At 32.7% G+C, this 19,876-nt stretch overlaps 1 protein-coding gene and 1 non-coding gene across 2 annotated transcripts; one reads left to right on the forward strand and one right to left on the reverse strand.

Moving 5' to 3' along the window:
- On the reverse strand, positions 1-4,476 carry LOC125595943 (photosystem II CP47 reaction center protein). The gene is made up of 2 exons (XM_048771319.1): positions 1,628-4,476; positions 1-847 (listed from the first exon to the last, which is right to left on the reverse strand). The coding sequence occupies exon 1, from the start codon at positions 4,115-4,117 to the stop codon at positions 2,591-2,593; it is 1,527 nt and encodes a 508-aa protein (XP_048627276.1). The 5' UTR covers positions 4,118-4,476; the 3' UTR covers positions 1-847; positions 1,628-2,590.
- Positions 4,477-10,300: 5,824 nt separating this feature from the next.
- Positions 10,301-10,374, forward strand: TRNAW-CCA. Its single transcript has one exon. It is a non-coding gene; the product is annotated as a tRNA-Trp (tRNA).
- Positions 10,375-19,876: the final 9,502 nt, after the last annotated feature.

Consider the following 19,876-nt stretch of genomic DNA (forward strand, 5'->3'; position numbering starts at 1 on the left):
ACTCCCATAATCCATTTTCTCTTCATAGAATTCCCTTCAACTTTTTATGTCAAAAAAATAATACAATATTGTGGAGTTGAAGGGAAATATCCAAATACATGTCTTATTTTTTTAATAATCCATATTTATAGCAATAAAATACGATTGTTCCTTCACCAAGTAATAAGATAAATTAGTAATTAAAAATATCTAGAATCTATATTATTTATAAGGGACCAGAAATACCTTGCTTACGTATCATTAAGAAATGCATTAACATAAATACAGCCGTAAGAAGAGGTAATACAAAAGTGTGTAAACTATAAAAACGAGTCAAAGTGGATTGTCCAACACTAGCACTTCCGCGTAATAATTCTACAAGAGGCGATCCTATTACCGGAATAGCGTCAGGTACACCTGTTACAATTTTGACTGCCCAATAGCCAATTTGATCCCAAGGTAAAGAATAACCTGTTACACCAAAAGATGCGGTCAATACACCCAGAACCACACCAGTAACCCAAGTTAATTCGCGAGGTTTTTTAAAACCACCGGTGAGGTATACACGAAATACGTGCAGGATCATCATTAGGACCATCATACTTGCCGACCATCGATGAACTGATCGGATTAACCAACCAAAGTTAGCTTCAGTCATTATATATTGAACAGAAGCAAAAGCCTCAGTAACAGTTGGACGGTAATAAAAAGTCATAGCAAATCCCGTAGCTACTTGTACTAAAAAACAAGTAAGGGTAATTCCTCCTAGACAATAAAATATGTTGACATGCGGAGGAACATATTTACTAGTTATATCGTCTGCAATCGCTTGAATCTCAAGACGTTCTTCGAACCAATCATAAACTTTATTGAGATAGGTAAACCAAGGTTCCTCCCCCTCCAAGAACTGTATATGAGAATTTCATCTCGTACAGCTCAAACAAAAAAAAGACCCAAATACTGATTGAAACGGATATGGAATATAAAGTTTTAAACTTCTCTCTCATTCAATATTATTTAAGAGTCAAAATGCGAAAGCTCTTCTTTGTGGTTAAATGCCAAAAACTCAAGTCAGCTCATACGTCTTTATGTTGTGTTGATCGTTACAGGCCTCTTGAATCTTCTAGATTACCTACCGTTATTGTCTTTTTTAGTTGGTATTTGTATGGAATGGGAATACGGATTTCTTCTTGTTTTCTTTATTATTGATAGGAATTTTCTTGTTAAGACCCTACTTATTAATTGAAACCTCAGATTCATACGAAAACCACGATAATTCAATGAAACCTTCAAAGTCCAAAGTTCACTGAGTGAGAACCATTGGATCATCACTTATTCAATAAAAAAAAAAAGAGCTATAATGATTAAAAACATAAAATACAAAGAAGCGTTTGTCCTTTGATCTAAATAAGAGTTTAAAAGCAGAAAAAAATTGATTTATGAAAATTTATAAGATAGAACGGAAAGAAGTCCGGCTACGAGGTCTAAGTATTAAGTATGAATCATAGTTCGAAAACTTTGTGATCTATTTGATCTATTTCGTGCTCCAGATACTCGAATGAATATCCGACGAAATAAAACCATCTTGATAAAGATGACAGACCCCCTTCTCTGTACTATCCATAGGGTCAATTCTAACAAGTCACACACTCATATTCCGGAAATATACAATGCAGAAAAAAATTTCGCGGTCGAACTACCAAAGGAGAATAGGTGCAAAATTTTAGACCTACATACTTTACTTTTTTGTATCGAACAAAAAGCTAGCACTTCAAGATTCTTCTCAGTCTAATTCATTGAAATTCCATCCAGTAGAACAGAGGAATTATAAATCTCCAAAATAATAGATAGGAATACCGCAAATAGTGCCATTGCAACACCCATCAAAGGGGTCGTTCCCCATCCAGGAGCTACTTTACCATATTCAGAATTCAACGGTTTCAATAACTTCCCTACAGTAGTGCTTCTTGGACCAGATCTAGAACTATCTTCAACAGTTTGTGTAGCCATAAATCTTATTTTGTATTCATTACGATCTGTTGACTTTGTATACCATTCCGTTGTAAATAAACGATCTTAGCATAGATCCATTGTGGTCTTTCAATTATATAATAATGGAAACAGCAACTCTAGTCGCCATCTTTATATCTGGGTTACTTGTAAGTTTTACTGGGTATGCTCTATATACTGCCTTTGGGCAACCCTCTCAACAACTAAGAGATCCATTCGAGGAACACGGGGACTAGTTGACGTAATCAGCCTCCAAATAGTTGGAGGCTGATTACGTCAATGAAGAGAATGAAAAATTATTTCATTTTTTAGTTGAAATTGTAGGCGGTTCCCGAAAAAAAATAGCGAAAAAAATGATCCCTAAAGTCGATACTAAGAGAAATGTATAAACCAATGCTTCCATAAATTTGATCGTGGTTTACAATTATAGCTTTCATACCTGTTTTGTTTATGTTTACTGAAGGAGTATACCTCCGGATAAAGAACAAAAAAGAGTCAAAGAAACGGCAGCGATTTAAATCAAGATTCCTACAGTACCCTACCTATTAAATGAAATCAAAAAAATCGCAAACAGAAACTAAAAGAAAAAAGCAATGTTGCATCAGACTGCTTGTCTTTTTGTAGTTGGATCTCCAAGTTTTTGGAATGCCCCAAATTCCACCTGAGCATCCAAATCTGGATCAATACCAGCAAAAACATCTCTGAAGAGGGTTCTAGAACCATGCCAAATGTGTCCAAAGAAGAAAAGTAGAGCAAACGAAGCATGCCCAAAAGTAAACCAACCTCTTGGACTGCTACGAAAAACACCATCGGATTTCAAAGTAGCACGATCTAATTCAAAAATCTCACCCAATTGAGCCCGTCTAGCATATTTTTTCACAGTTGCGGGATCACTATAACTTACTCCATTGAGTTCACCACCATAAAACTCAACAGTTACACCTACTTGTTCGACACTATATTTAGATTCTGCCCTTCTAAACGGGACGTCGGCTCTAACAATTCCGTCTCCGTCTACCAAAACAACCGGAAATGTTTCAAAAAAAGTAGGCATACGGCGTACAAAAAGTTCACGCCCTTCTTTATTTCTAAAGACGGGGTGTCCTAACCATCCAACAGCTATTCCATCCCCATTGTCCATTGAACCCGCTCGGAATAATCCCCCTTTTGCTGGATTATTACCAATATAATCATAAAAAGCTAATTTTTCAGGAATTTTAGACCAAGCTTCTGATACACTTTGATTTTCAGCTAGTCCGGCACTAACTCTTCGATATATTTCTTGTTGAAAGTATCCCTGATCCCATTGATAACGAGTAGGACCAAATAATTCGATGGGAGTAGTTGCAGAACCATACCACATAGTTCCAGCAACAATAAAAGCTGCAAAAAAGACAGCAGCAATACTACTGGAAAGGACGGTTTCAATATTTCCCATACGTAATCCTTTGTATAGACGTTGAGGCGGACGAACACTAAGATGGAATAAGCCCGCTAATATACCCAACGTCCCTGCTGCAATATGATGAGAGGCTATTCCTCCCGGAACAAAAGGGTCAAAACCCTCCACGCCCCACGCCGGATTTACGGGTTGGACCTTTCCGGTTAGTCCATAAGGGTCGGATACCCATATTCCAGGACCATATAATCCTGTTACATGAAATGCGCCAAAACCAAAGCAAGCCACTCCTGAAAGAAATAAATGAATTCCAAAAATCTTGGGCAAATCCAAAGAAGGTTTTCCTGTACGTTCATCACAAAAAATTTCTAGATCCCAATATACCCAATGCCAAATAGCTGCCAAGAAGCACAAGCCAGAAAACACGATATGTGCTGCGGCTACCCCTTCGTAACTCCAAAGACCCGGATTCGTTATAGTCCCTCCTGTAATATTCCAACCGCCCCATGAATTGGTTATTCCTAAACGAGTCATGAAAGGTATAACGAACATACCTTGTCTCCACATTGGATCAAGAACAGGGTCGGAGGGATCAAAAACAGCTAATTCATATAGAGCCATGGAACCGGCCCAACCAGCAACCAGAGCAGTATGCATTATATGAACCGAAAGCAAACGACCGGGATCATTCAATACAACAGTATGAACACGATACCAAGGCAAACCCATGGAAATACCCCTTTATCAATGAAAAATAGACACTATGTAACTTTATTGCATTGGAAAAAACTATGTTACGGACCCCCCCTTTTTAGGTAATTATTTCGGAGAAAGGATTAATATTTGTTCTATTCTGTTAGTAATAATGGAACAATTCGATTCATAGGAAAAAAGGGAAGCGGATCTATTCTATATCCGATAAGTACCAATACGCAATGGGGGTGAATCCTATGTTATATGAACCAAGATAGCTATTGTTGTTCAGAAGCCCGTTCGTAAAAAGTTTCCTTTAATTTTTATTCATTCTCTCTTACTTTACTTTTATTTTATATTTTATTTTAGCTTATTCAACTTCTGTATTAAATATGATTAATTTAAATATGATTAATATTAATAAAGTAGGAAAAAAGGATAATATGATAAAAAAAAATGAAACCCCAGTCTTACGTTTCCACATCAAAGTGAAATAGAGAACTTCATTCTCTTTTTTTTTCATTTCATGCCTATTGGCGTTCCAAAAGTACCTTTTCGAAGTCCTGGAGAAGGAGATACATCTTGGGTTGACATATAGTGCGACTTGTCAGATATATTGGGCTATATGGGATTTCCCCATTTTCTCCCTCGATCGAGATATCCTCTGTTTCGCTCAAAAAGATTGATTGAATTATCAAAAATTTGTAACGCGAAGCGCAAAAAATAAATTAGAATTAAATGCAGGGAGTATTTAGATTGATATTAGATTATCAAAAATTTTTTATGGTTTACGTGATCGGACTAATAAAATTAAGTATCCAGGCTCCGTTTAGCAAAAATCCAATTGATAATTAATATATAATATTTTTATAATTACTACTTAATATGATATGAATATGATATCAAAATTATGATAAAAATTCTATTAAAAAATAAAAAAAATACAAAAAATTGAAACAGGGTGATCTAAAACTGTTGATCAAATAAAATAATATAATTAAAAATTTATTGACTATTTGACAGAAGACATGTGAAAGAAATGAATTGAAAAAAAAAGAAGGAGTAGTAAAAAAAAAAAGACGCGGTATTTGGTTCATTTGTCCTATATGTGCAAATCAAAATCGGGCAAATTTTTCCTTTTACTCGGAGTAGAGCATAAACCTAAAAAAACGGAATAAAAAAAGGAAGAAGCCCATTCAGGAACAAGAAAAAACCATCCCCATTTCAACTGAATCTCGATGAAAAAAAAATATCAATGAATCAAGTTAGTCTGACAGGCCTAATCAATCGTTTTATTATTTTATTATTAGGATTATAATATCTAATAAATAAAAGGGGCCAAAACTTATTTATTTTTTCTTTTACTTTTAAAAGGGAAGCAAGCCCTTCCCTTATTAAGTTAGAAAGAAAAGCCTTCTCTGAAAAAAAAGGGGGGGTTGGAATCGACACATTGATTTTTTAACAATTTTTGTTGAACCGTATGCATCAAAAGGTGCCTGTACGGCTCCTAAGGAATAAAATTTTATCCTAATCAACCGACTTTATCGAGAAAGATTGTTTTTTTTAGGCCAAGAGGTTGATACCGAAATCTCGAATCAACTTATTAGTCTTATGATATATCTCAGTATAGAAAAGGATACCAAAGATCTTTATTTGTTTATAAACTCTCCTGGTGGATGGGTAATATCTGGAATGGCTATTTATGATACTATGCAATTTGTGCGACCCGATGTACAGACAATATGCATGGGATTGGCCGCTTCAATAGCATCCTTTATCCTAGTCGGAGGAGAAATTACCAAACGTATAGCATTCCCTCACGCTTGGCGCCAATGAGTTTTTTTATTTTAGAGAAAAAATACTATGCCTTCGCCCTCGGAAATATGAATTAGTTAAGTAATAATAGCATGGCACTTCGAATTCGATATGAAATTTTTTAGATTAAAAAAATTAGATTATATATTGAAAGAGTAGTATGGGATAAGAAAGGGGTATTTAAAATGATATCTTCCCTATTCGGGCACATCCCAGCGTCACAAACTTTGTTTTCACACCGGAAGCTTATTTACAAAAACAAAAAAAAAGACACTTTGGGATTGCTGAATCATAGACGGATCAAAAAAAATGATATATAAAGCAACGGAACCATCATAGTATTTTTTTAACTCCTACAAAACAAAAAAGAAGGATGGTAATTGGATCATTTATGGATCCGCGTATAATAGAACCTATATTTTGTTTTCTTTCGCCGAAAGGAAAGGTCAAAAACGTAAATTCCATTCTAGAGCCGTATGCAACGCACAAAAAAAGCCTGTACGGTTATTCAAATTTCTCTGTTTTTTTGGTTATCTCGCCTCATTCTGCGAAATAGAAAAAGCTTTTCTATTATATCATCAGGGTAATGATCCATCAACCCGCTAGTTCGTTTTATGAGGCACAAACGGGAGAAGTTATCTTGGAAGCGGAAGAACTACTAAAACTTCGCGAAACCATCACAAGGGTTTATGTACAAAGAACGGGCAAACCTATATGGGTTGTATCCGAAGACATGGAAAGGGATGTTTTTATGTCAGCAACAGAAGCCCAAGCTCATGGCATTGTTGATCTTGTAGCGGTTCAATAAAAATAGGAGCGATTTCATGCAAATCTACCACTGCTAATTTTATATCTTTTTAGATTAAAGGTTTAGTTTCATATTCTCTTCAATATATTTTTTTTATATTGAAGAGAATCTTGAAGAGAAGTAATTCAGAATTAGCCGGTTAGAACCCATCTAAACCAGCCCATTATTTATATGATTCCGTATGCCAACCATTAAACAACTTATTAGAAATACAAGACAGCCAATCCGAAATGTCACAAAATCCCCAGCGCTTCGGGGATGCCCTCAGCGACGAGGAACATGTACTCGGGTGTATGTGCGACTCGTTTAGATCATAGACTGAAACACAAAAAGGAAATTCTTTTTGAAATATCAAGGATCAGTACCTGTTAATAAAATAGAATGGAGGAACTCGATTCATTATTTCAAAAAGATAGATCATTCATATCTTCTATTGTGTCTGAAACTTATGGTTTACATTGGTGCAAATCCAATCAACTCCATTTTTTAGAAAACCCCCAATGATAACAAATGGTTATCAATTAAGCGGGGGAAATCCCATTTTTTATTAAAAAGATTCCACTCTTGAAAGAAAAAACGGACTAACAGGGTAAATGACCAAATCAATTTTAAAATAAAATACCGTTACTGTATAAAGTGGATCTCATTGTGAAAGATCTATTACTGGAATATTAATGGGGTAGAGCCAAAGAATGTGAATTGTACAAGTTACCAATAGTATTGATTAATTAAAAGAAGGAGCTCCGGTGTATAGAGAGGACCTCACCGTTTTAGAAGTAACCATAGAAACGAAGGAACCCACTATTTATCCATTTCTATTTACTACTTTTTGTAGTTATTCTATTTTTTTTATATCAAGTACCAAGGCAATTTATCCTTTCAAAGCAAAGGAAAATACCTAGCCAAAAATAGTGGTGGGGAAGGTTAGAGTAGCAAAAGCCATTGGAATTTTTTTTTATACATTGGAATAATTCGTTTGGTTATTAATGACTAGTAAAGGGGAAAAGAATAACTAAAACTAAAAAAAGAATTAGTTATTCATCAAAGTTTGATTTATTCAATGACTAGAATTAAACGCGGATATATAGCTCGGAGGCGTAGAACAAAACTTCGTTTATTTGCATCAAGCTTTCAAGGGGCTCATTCACGACTTACACGAACTATGACTCAACAGAGAATAAGAGCTTTAGTTTCGGCTCGTCGGGATAGGGGTAAAAGAAAAAGAGATTTTCGTCGTTTATGGATCACTCGAATAAATGCCGTAATTCACGAAACGGAGGTATTCTATAGTTATAACCGATTCATACACAATCTGTACAAGAAGCAATTACTTCTTAATCGAAAAATACTTGCACAAATAGCTCTATTAAATAGGAGTTGTCTTTATACGATTTCAAATGAGATCAAAAAATGAGGGGATTGGAAGAAATCCACTAAAATATTTGAAATAGAGTTCTTAAGTAGAATAAGCTCGGGGAGGGTAGAGTAGAAATTAGTATTATAAAAAAAGTCGTCAAAACAAAACGAGGGTATATAGTCGCTAAAAAAAGACTTATTCTTTTTCTTTTCGACGATTCTTTTCTTTTTTTTTTTTTTTATGACAGAAACAGACGTAACAATCAAATTTTGATTCTTGATTGGATTTGTCGAACAAAATATTAACCTCTTTTTTAATTCCTTCAGATTAGTTATTCAATTGAAGAATAAGTCTATTTTTTTCTGGTTCTAAGGCTAGTAGTTCTAGGGGTCGACTCACTTCTTTCAAATTGTTTCTGATTATTAAGAAAAGGTAACAAAGATAAAATACGAGCTTGTTTTATAGCAATAGTAATTAATCGTTGTTGTTTTAAAGTTACTCTATTCACCCGTCTAGATAATATTTTTCCTTGTTCACTAATAAATCGACTAATTAAACTCATGTTTCTATAATCAATTCGATCCCCCGATTGGATCGGGGGCAAACGCCGACGAAAAGATCGCTTGGATTTAGTAAAAGGTCGCTTAGATTTATTCATAATTTTTTATTCCTTACCTATAAAATCCTATTTTTGATCGGATCAAAATAAAAACGATTGCTATTTCTATATAGGATAGAGTTTCTATATAGAATTAAGAATATAGGATTTGATTTCTTTCTATTATTTTATTTGTTTATATTTATATATATGTAATAATACGTAGATACTCTCATTATTCCTGTTCTTAAAATAAAATTTGACATACAAGCACTCAATTTTATCTATTTCTTAATTTCCCCATGAATTGTATGTTTATAACAATAGGGACAGAATTTTCTCAATTCCAATCGACTAGGAGTGTTATGCCGATTCTTTTGAGTAATATATCTGGAAATTCCAGCCGATTCTTTCTTAATATCATTTCGAACACAACTGGTACATTCCAAAATAATTGTTACTCGAACATCTTTACCTTTGGCCATGAAACCTCCTTTGGATTTATGATTCACCCCCAATCTTCTATTTTAATTTTAGGGTCCATAAAGAACAAGAACAAAAAAAATAGAAGCTGTTAATTAACTCAAAAAAATGTCTTAAATATTTCGTTGCAATGAATATTAATTAGTAATTAAATAAAAAGAAAATAATAAGTAATATAATGATTTTTTGAAAACTATATTTCAAATCTTTGTACAGTATTTTTTTTAAGTATCTCGTAGGATACTCTTTCCCTAGCAACACTTTTTTTTTAATTGGATCCTGAACCCTCGTTTTTATGACCTTTCGGCCCCCCTTTTTTTTTTCTAATTCTTTTTTTAGAATTAGAAAAAAAAGGGGGGGTTATTCCCCGATCGTTGATCGTATCTCTAAATTTTTTTATCCTTTCTGATGTTAATAACTAGAATTAAAAAAAGGGAAATGTTAATGCATCTGGAAATAAACGATTAATCTCTATTAATAAACCTGCTAACGAAACGAACCATAGAGTACTTAGTACCGGTGCTACGGAAAGATATGTTTTTAGATCTCGCATTTGAAATCCTCCTTCTTTCTTCTTTATTGTATTACAATATATATAGTAATATATATAACTATAGATGTACATGTAGTTAAGAAGTTCTTGTATTTGTATATGTAACCCCCCATTTTCAAAATTAGAATTGAAATATTGTCTACTAGAACGATCTTATAGATTCCATTTTCAAATGGAAACGCCTTTTTATGTAAATTTGAAATTGATAGGATTTGCCTAAAAAAAGTAATTTTTTTAATTATACTTATATATATGTTTGTTATCTGATATGAAACAAAAAAAAAAGAAGGATGTGGAAAACAAGATAGGAATTGTTTACAATGACACTGTAAACCAATCGAAAGGGATGTAGCGCAGCTTGGTAGCGCGTTTGTTTTGGGTACAAAATGTCACGGGTTCAAATCCTGTCATCCCTACCTAATTACTGCTCAGAAGAGCAGTAACGAGGAATCCATTTTAGATTTATCTTTTTTTAATAAAATTGGACATACATATAATTCTGAATTTTATGATATACTATGATATAGTATATACGTACAAAATCGATTCGAGTTAAAGAATGTCCTCTTTCTAGCCTTTTCGTTTTTTTATAAAAAACAAGAAAAGCGCTCTTAGTTCAGTTCGGTAGAACGTGGGTCTCCAAAACCCAATGTCGTAGGTTCAAATCCTACAGAGCGTGATGTCACTCTTGTTTATTAGATTGTGTCAAAATTCCACTGTTCGCAAATAATTGAGCAGCAATCTGAATTCGACCTCCCGCATATGAAAGCAAGAAGGAGGTCAGTCAAAAAAAAGAGATGTTAATTAATCAAAAGTCCAACTGATCACCACGTCTGTATTGTAAATAAGCAGTTACGAATAATCCAGCCAAAGTAATAGGAATTAGACCTAAGACGATTCCAAATAAAGAAACTTCAATCATTTCAATTTTATTTTGTTTTCATTTTTGAAAGGGAGAAAAGAGAGGTACTATCTATTCCTAGCTCTTAATCTGTATTGCCGACGAATCTCAATGACCAAAATTGGGTAATTAACACGGTAAGGAACTATCGAACATATGAAATACCATATAAATCTTTTTTGATCAAAAAAGATTCATTCAATTAATTTCAAATAAGTCGTATTTTGCTTAGACCAATAAATAGAACTGAGGTTATAGTTAAAGCTGCTAGTAGAAAACCGAAATAACTAGTTATAGTAGGCATGAAGGGACTCAATAAAATATGTTTTTTTATACATATGTTTCTAAAGTACTTCCCGAAGTTTCAATAAAAAAATTTTTTAAAGTAAAGATAGATACAAATACTAGTTCCAAGAATCAAAAAATTAAATTGAAAATTTGTGAGTTATCAAGCATTATCGGTGGTATGAACAAAAATAGAGAAAAAGAAAAAACGAAATTCATCGTCTTTGGCATCTGCACCATCTCAGGATTCAGAATTCACGTAACTGATTCATTGAAAAACTCTTTAAGAAATTAATAAGAAAAAATAATACATAAAAAAATAACTCTATTATATAACTTCAGTTAAAACATAGAACTTTTTTTGAATAAACATGTAAAAATTTTTAAAAAAGTTGTTTGATTCTTTTTTTTTTAAGTGACCTTAGAACCTAGAATATGCCCCCTTCTACATTTATTCAAATTGAAATAAATTCAATTTTGAATAAAGTAGATTAATATAGTAGAGCAGTTTTCTTCATTTAATCTATGAAATTAAACCAAAAAGCAGTATCCTACACGGAGAACGAGATCAGTCAAAAAAAGAGTTATTTATTTTAACTAGATTTTTAAAACTTGTAATTAGCAATTTCTATTATCGTTTCCTTTCTAGGTTTTAGGTTTTTTTCTTTCGATATTATATAGAAAATAGAGTGAAAAACCCATCATCTTTGTAGTTAGTTAAAGAAAGAAAAAACCTTTAAATTGAATACAACAAAACAATGCACGCATTCCAAAGATTTAGTATTATTATTTTTTTATTATTTGTTGTTCTTTTGAATTGATCCAAAACTATTCTTCCTTTTCTTGTTACTGGAAATTAATTCCTTAAAATAAAATGAAATAAAAAGCAAAAACGGGGGGGGGTCACATTATCATTACAAAAAAATATCTTCTACAATTATGCATATGCAACAAAAATGAAATTGATGGGTTTTGGATTCAATTGACTTGGGACAATATGAGAATTTCCTTAATGAATTATTAGAATTAGAAACCACCCTCTTGAATTTTCATTTTATCTAATCTTTAGTTTATTTTCTAGTCCAAAACAAATAAAGGATCAAAGCCCCTATAGATTACAGATACAGGAATTTGAAGAAGTGGAACATGGTTATACATCGACAAGCAAAAAAAAAAACGAAATAAATTATCTAACACTTCAGTTCTATACTAATTCAAATTGCGTTGCTGTGTCAGAAGAAGGATAGCTATACTGATTCGGTAGACTCTAAAAATACCCTTGGTACTTTATTGACGATCTCACAAAGATGTAATCTCAGTGAATTTGAATTTACTGATTCATCTTTTACAGAATCGATTCCCTACAAGAATATCTGGAGTTCAGTATGTCTGGAAGCACAGGAGAACGTTCTTTTGCTGATATTATTACCAGTATTCGATACTGGGTCATTCATAGCATTACTATACCTTCCCTATTCATTGCGGGCTGGTTATTCGTCAGCACCGGTTTAGCTTACGATGTGTTTGGGAGCCCTCGTCCAAACGAGTATTTTACAGAGAGCCGACAGGGCATTCCATTAATAACAGGCCGTTTTGATTCTTTGGAACAACTCGACGAATTTAGTAGATCTTTTTAGGAGGACCCAATGACTATAGATAGGACCTATCCAATTTTTACAGTGCGCTGGTTGGCTGTTCATGGACTAGCTGTACCTACCGTTTCTTTTTTGGGGTCAATATCAGCAATGCAGTTCATCCAACGATAAACCGAATTCAATTATTTATAGAGCTATGACACAATCAAATCCGAACGAACAAAATGTTGAATTAAATCGTACCAGTCTCTATTGGGGGTTATTACTCATTTTTGTACTTGCTGTTTTATTTTCAAATTATTTCTTCAATTAAAATTAAGTAAAATTAAGAAAAGAGCGTAGAATAATAAAATAAAAAACAAAGAGTAGTAATTTTCTTATCCCATTCGTTTTCTTATCCCATTCGGATGGATTATATATCATAATTATCTCTGACTGTTTATGTTTCTAGCATGACCACTCGATGAAATGTGGAGGGAAGCAGGATAAATGGCTGATACTACTGGAAGGATTCCTCTTTGGGTAATAGGTACTGTAGCTGGTATTCTTGTGATCGGTTTAATAGGTATTTTCTTTTATGGTTCATATTCAGGATTAGGTTCATCCCTGTAGAAATTGGATGAACTGAGTTATAGACGTGAAAACATAAGAACTCAACGGGGCCCAACTCTTCCTTCTTTGTCTGATTCGAGGGGGTCCCGTTGAACTGCTAATAATCAGAACAATTTTTATCGTGTTTTTGAAAAATGAACTTAATTAGATTAGTAGGTTAGGAGCATATAGTATTTATTATTAACCTTTCAAAGATCGAAAAAAAGGGGGGGGGGTCACTTAATTTTATTTTTCTGCTTTCCCGACTGACACAATATTTTTTATCATTAGATCTATCATTAAAATTTTGTCTATACTCTATACTAATAGAAGTTTTTTCTTATTTTTTTAGTATTTCATCAAACTTGAAATGAAAATAAATAAAACTACAAAAAGTAACTATTATTAATACTATTAATTAATAATTATATATACGATATATATTAATATAGATATATTAAAACCTTATATATATAGAAACAGTAATATATATGTAAACTAAGAATAGGATTTTTTAACGAATGCAATTAAGAATGACAAGATCGACACAAGAAAAGGATGTCTAAAATTCCTTTTCTTGTGTCGAAGACTCGCAAGACAAGTAATACTCCCTATAGTCCCTAAAATTTGTTATTTCGCCAATTTCTAGTTCCCTTTTTTCTACGCTTGCTTTCCTTATTTTAGTATCTAGTCAAATTTTTCCATTCTAAATTACATTAGAAAAAAACTCTTGATTATTGATACATTCTATCAATTTCAATTGGTCACTAACGACAGAGTTACATCACACCCCCTCCCATTTTTCAATACAAATTTGTATTGAAAAATAAAGAAAAGGGGGGTAAAGTGAATTCTTCTTAATATACATACTAGGATTAGGACTATCAGACAAGTAATTCCTGACACCTGGTCGAAATCGAAAGTCTAAAGAGAGGCAAAAAGGCTTTTGATAATTTTTTTTGTTCTTTCTTTTTTACGAATTTGATAAGGCGAAATAGACAGATCTAAAAATTCATTTCGGATAATTGAACCTTCTCAAACTGTTTCTTTTTAAGAACCAAAAAGATTTGTGCCAAAACAACAGATCCTAAGAAGAACAAAAGGCCTTGGACACGTAATGGATCTTGAAGTACTATTTCCGCATCCCCCTGACCAAACCCACCCACATTAGGATTGCTTGTTAATGGTTGATCGAGTTTAATGGATTCGCCCTCTGAAACAAGAAGTTCTAGGCCTCGAGGGATAATATCAATTACTTGGCGTTCATTCGATGCATCCACTATGGTTATTTCGTATCCCCCTTTTTCTTTTCGTAAAATTTTACTTATTATCCCTCCTGCCGTAGCATTATAAACTGTATTGTTACTTTTGCTACCATCAGGATAAATCTGACCCCTTCCCCTATTTCCACCTACGTATATAGGATATTTTAAGAAGTGAACATCTTTATTAGTAGCAGGGTCTGGGGCAAGAATAGGAAAGGTTATTTCACTATATTTTTGACCAGGAACAGGACCTATCACAAGAATATTTTTTTTATTGGGGCGATAATTCTGAAAAGACAGATTTCCTATCTTTTCTTTCATCTCGGGTGAAATACGATCGGGGGGGGCTAATTCAAACCCCTCCGGTAAAATAAGAACAGCTCCCACATTCAAAGCTCCTTTTTTACCATTAGCTAGAACTTGTTTTAGCTGCATATCATAAGGAATTTTAACAACTGCTTCAAATACAGTATCAGGAAGTACCGCTTGTGGAACCTCAATATCCACGGGCTTACTAGCTAAATGGCAATTGGCACATACAATACGCCCAGTTGCCTCTCGTGGATTTTCATAATTCTGCTGGGCAAAAATTGGATATGCACTTGAAATGGATGCCCAAGTTATTATATATATCATGAGTGAGACAGATATGGAGCGAGTAATCTCTTCCCTTATCCAAGAAAAGGTATTTCTAGTTTGCATGGTCCAATCGTTTATCCCGAAAATTTCTACAATAAAGTTAGGTAGGTCGATAATATACTTCCCTAGCCACAATTCTGCTATTTACATTTACTGAAAAAATAAATTTTTTTGAAATATACAAGGAATCCCTCGTGGGTAAAAAAGAGTAAAGTAAATACGACTTTGATTTGGTTATGATGTATAAAGTAAGAAAGAGTAGAATTGGATCAGTGAATCGTTTTTTAGTCATTTATTGCATGATAAATCACTACAAGTGACGGAGATACACGATTTAAATAACGAAAGATCCAATATTTAAAAATTGTATCAAGAATGACTGGAAAGGTAGAAACTAGACCAGATAAAATTTGCTCATAATGAGCAAACCCAAAATCTTTGTAAATATAACCAATCATTAGTTCCCAACCGTGAGGCGAATGGAATCCGATACATAAATCAGTTAATAAAAGAATCGAAAAAGCTTTAATTGTATCACTTAAATTATATAGGAATTCTTGAACCCAAGAATTGAGAATAAAAAGCTTTTCCTTACCCCAAAAGGAATAACCACTTAGAATAACGAAAGATATTAGATTTGTCGAGAAGTGCAAGATTGTATGGATACGATACTCATTGTGTATTTTGATGAATTGGATCGTTTCTTTGTGGATTCCTAGACGAAATTGTTGTAAATCGGTTTCTGGGTATTCCTTTATCATTTCATCCAGCTGGAATAGTTCCTCTAATTGTATGAATTTTTCTAGAACACTTTTTTCTTGAATATCATTCAAGAAAGTTTCGCATTGTCTAGTATTCCACCAATTAGTAATCCAAGTTTTCAAACTTTTATTACAGCAGAGAGAGATCAACCAGGGCAAAAAGACTATAGATGTAAAATAAAAAAAAGGAATGAATGCTTTCTTTTTTGCCATTTTGAATCTGTGAATTGTTAATGAACCTACCGCATTTGTGGATTCTATTAGATCTACTATTTCTATCGAGCATGAGTTTCTATTCTAATTCAAATAGAATGTATTGAGCCTATAATCCCTTTTCTCTTTTTCTTTTGATTCAATACTTAGTCTTTGCTTTGAATCTAGAAAGAATACAGAAATAGACTCAGAATACACTTACAATTTGAATAAAGAAAAAATTGTATTTCCAGGATGTTATTCCCCCTTTTTTCGATCAATACTAAAAGAACTTTTTTGAATTTTTAAAATAAAAAATATGATTCTATTTTCGAGACGAATAAACTCCCTTTCTTTTCTATCAAATATATAAAAAAAAACGAGCATAAAAGAATAGATGAATGTTCAATTGAAAAAAAAGAAAGCAATTCTTTCGTTTTTTCTTCCTACTGCCAAAGGATTTAGTCTTTAAACTTTAAAAATGAATTCATTTCAAAATACTTCAATTGGTACACGCAAGAAGTAAGCCAATTCAGCAGCTTTTTGCTCAATTTCTCGTGTAGTAAAATTCTCATCAGTACGAATTAAAGGAATAGCCCCTTGACCTCTAATTTCCATATAAAGGACACGCCGGGCAGAAACACCCTCTTTAACTTCGATTCTGATCGACTGAATATCTTTCATAAGGAATCGTAAAAAGATGCGACGGCTTTTTCCAGGAAATCCCCAACGAAAAATCCGTACTATCCCTTCTTTTCGGTCGAAAAGATCATAACCACTACCCACATTCCACAAAATAGTGCACCACAAATAGCAACTAATAAAGAGACCCGCGATCCCATAGAAAGACATCACAATCCCTTGTGGAAAAAAAAGGATTTCCTGAGATGCAACTAACGATATAAAATTTTTACCAAGATAACTGGAAGTTCCAACCAATAAGAATCCCAATGAACCTAAAAATAGGATAAAGGCCCAGCAGAAATTACTTGTTTTTCGAGACCCCGTTATAAATTCTATCCATAGAGATTCTGATCGCCAACTCATATATATTAGATCCAGTTATACAATTTTTTGGAATTGAGAAAATATGACTTTCCTTTTTTTGTTTTCAAAGTAACTCTCATCAACTATAACTATTTTGTTGTGAACCTTTACTTTAGGAATAATTTATATAATTGTTTATATCTAAAATAATAAAATCTCCTTCCTTTATATGATCCCCTATAACTATATACATACAAATAAATACATTGACTTGAATTTCATCCAGCGGTCCGACGATGATCCATTTTTTCAAAAGAGCGCAAATTGAGTTACCCCATATAATACGTTTACACATGCATAAAAACTTTTTTTAGTTATGTTTGTAGGAATCTATGTGTTATACAATATTCTACCAAATGGGTCTTATCAAATCGAAGTTTTTAAAATAAAAAGGGGAGTTATACGATTCGGTCTCATCCGATCTAAAAAATCTTATTTTTTTGAATATGAAGAAATAAAGAAGCCATTGCAAGTGCCGGAAAGACTAGGCCTACTAAAGGCACAAAAATAGAGGGTAAGTTGTTGAAAGTTGTCATAAAATGGGGTACCTCAATTTAATATTTGTACCTGTTATTGTTATATTCTGAATTCTAAAGATATCTTAGAATATCTTGTAGTTTTATTATTTCTATTATATATATTATATAATTATACTAAGTATCTTTAAGTAAATATATATCGAATACTAATATACAACCTAATAGAAATAATAGAACCTACTAGAAATAGAATAAAAAAATAGGTACAAGAAATGCCAAACTAAATAAATGGACTTATTAATCTTTCAAAATAAAATAGATGTATTATCATAATCTCCCTGTTAGATTTATTATTCTTTTTGTTCTTTTTGTCTTCTAATAGTCATTAATAAAGAAAAAATTTTATTCCATTAAAATTTTATACAAAATTGATTGGAATCTGATCCACCAACAGGGAATTTTCGGGAAATGCAAAACGATGCAAGACTCTCTATAGATCTATATCTCTATTTGAATTATCTATCCATATGCAAGCAAGAGAGGAAAAAAACTTTGTTTTATTTTTCTAGTCGAATTTGAACTTCCCGAAAGCAAAAATTCACTTTTTATCTTGTTGATAAAGGTTTACTGAGTAGTAAACAAGAATATCGATAAAAAAATGATTCTAAAGAAAAATGAATTTTTCAGGGTTTTCGTTTAATTATGATAAACTAACTGTTTTATTTGATTTCATTTTTGTTCAAAGGAAAAAAAGCATGGAGCTGAAATAACTCACTCACAACACCTTTTAAAGGATTACGTGGTACAATTGCATCCAATAAGCCCTTACGTAATAAAGATTCAGCTGCTTGTGAACCTTCAGGCACGGCTTTTTTCAATGTTTGTTCAATTACTCTTTTACCCGCAAATGCAATATAGGCATAGGGTTCGGCAATAATGATATCCCCCAACATACCAAAACTTGCTGTCACCCCACCGGTAGTAGGAGATGTAAGAATTGATATATAGAATAACTTTTTACTTGATTGATAATCACATAAAACCGAAGAAATTTTAGCCATTTGCATCAAACTTAAACTTCCTTCTTGCATTCGTGCTCCTCCGGAAGAACACACTAAAATAAGAGGTAAACATTGATTGGTAGCATACTCGATCAAACGAGTTATTTTTTCGCCTACTACGGATCCCATACTACCCCCCATAAACTGAAAATCCATAACCCCAAGAGCTACCGGAATACCGTTTAATTGACCTGTACCTGTTTGAATAGCGTCAGTCAACCCTGTCTTTTTTTGAGCAGAGGCAATACGCTTTTTATAAGGTTCCTCCCTCGAATGAAATTTAATGGGATCCGCAGAGACCATGTCTTCATCCATAGGATTCCAAGTACCCGGATCAATCGAAAGCTCAATTCTCTCTGAACTGGTCATTTTCAAATAATGTCCACATTCTTCACAAACATTCATTTCGACTTTCTTATACATTAATCCATAACAATTGTCGCATTGAATCCACAATTGATTGTAGTTTTTAGTTATATCGAAATCCTTAGAACTCATTAAATTATTACGATTACTATTAGTTCTTATCTTGTCATTTTTGCTTTCACGAATCTTTCCACTTCCACTTTCACTACAAATGAAATTATAAATGTAACTTTCATTGGAATTATTACTATCGCTTAAAAAGTGACTATTAATACAGATGTGAGAACGAAAATAAGAGTCAATGCAACTATTAATGTGATTATTACAATTATATTTAGTATCCTTAATGTAAGGATCATAGTGCAGATCGTTGTCACCTTTAGATCTATTATTCAGATAACTAGAACTACAATAACTATAAAAAAAAATTTCTAGGTCACTCAAATCATTGTTAATCTCAAATTTTTTCTTTTTTATATCAAAATATATAGAATAACTATTTTTATTACTATCCCTAACAAAAAAGGTGTCATCCGATATGAAATTCCGAATGTCCTTGGAGTTAACTAAAAGATCAACATTATTGTAATAACTAGAACGCTCACCCCAACCATAAAAGTTTTTATCCATATCATATATAAACCGGTCTTTACTTATAGTAGTCTTTTCAATAGGAGCAAAACTATCCATTGCTTTACTTAGCTCGCCTCTGTATTCCAATTCTCCCTTAGAAAACATCAAATTGAACCACGATTTTTCCATAGAGCTTCTGGCCTCTATTTACATGAAAATAAAATAACAATAGATGAATAGTCATTCAATGAAAAAATTGAAAAATGCAAAAAAAAAATTTGAATAGTTCATTTTCTATTCAGAGTAAGCAAAGCATGTCAATGCAATTGCTAATTGCTAAGATTATTAAGTAAAAGCAATTGAAATTAATAAATTTCAATTCTAAATGAAAATAAGGATTTTCTTATATTGTGTAAAATTCTCATT

The sequence above is a fragment of the Brassica napus genome, unplaced genomic scaffold, assembly GCF_020379485.1.
Source record: "Brassica napus cultivar Da-Ae unplaced genomic scaffold, Da-Ae ScsIHWf_10;HRSCAF=17, whole genome shotgun sequence".
In the NCBI taxonomy this organism is placed as follows: domain Eukaryota; kingdom Viridiplantae; phylum Streptophyta; class Magnoliopsida; order Brassicales; family Brassicaceae; genus Brassica; species Brassica napus.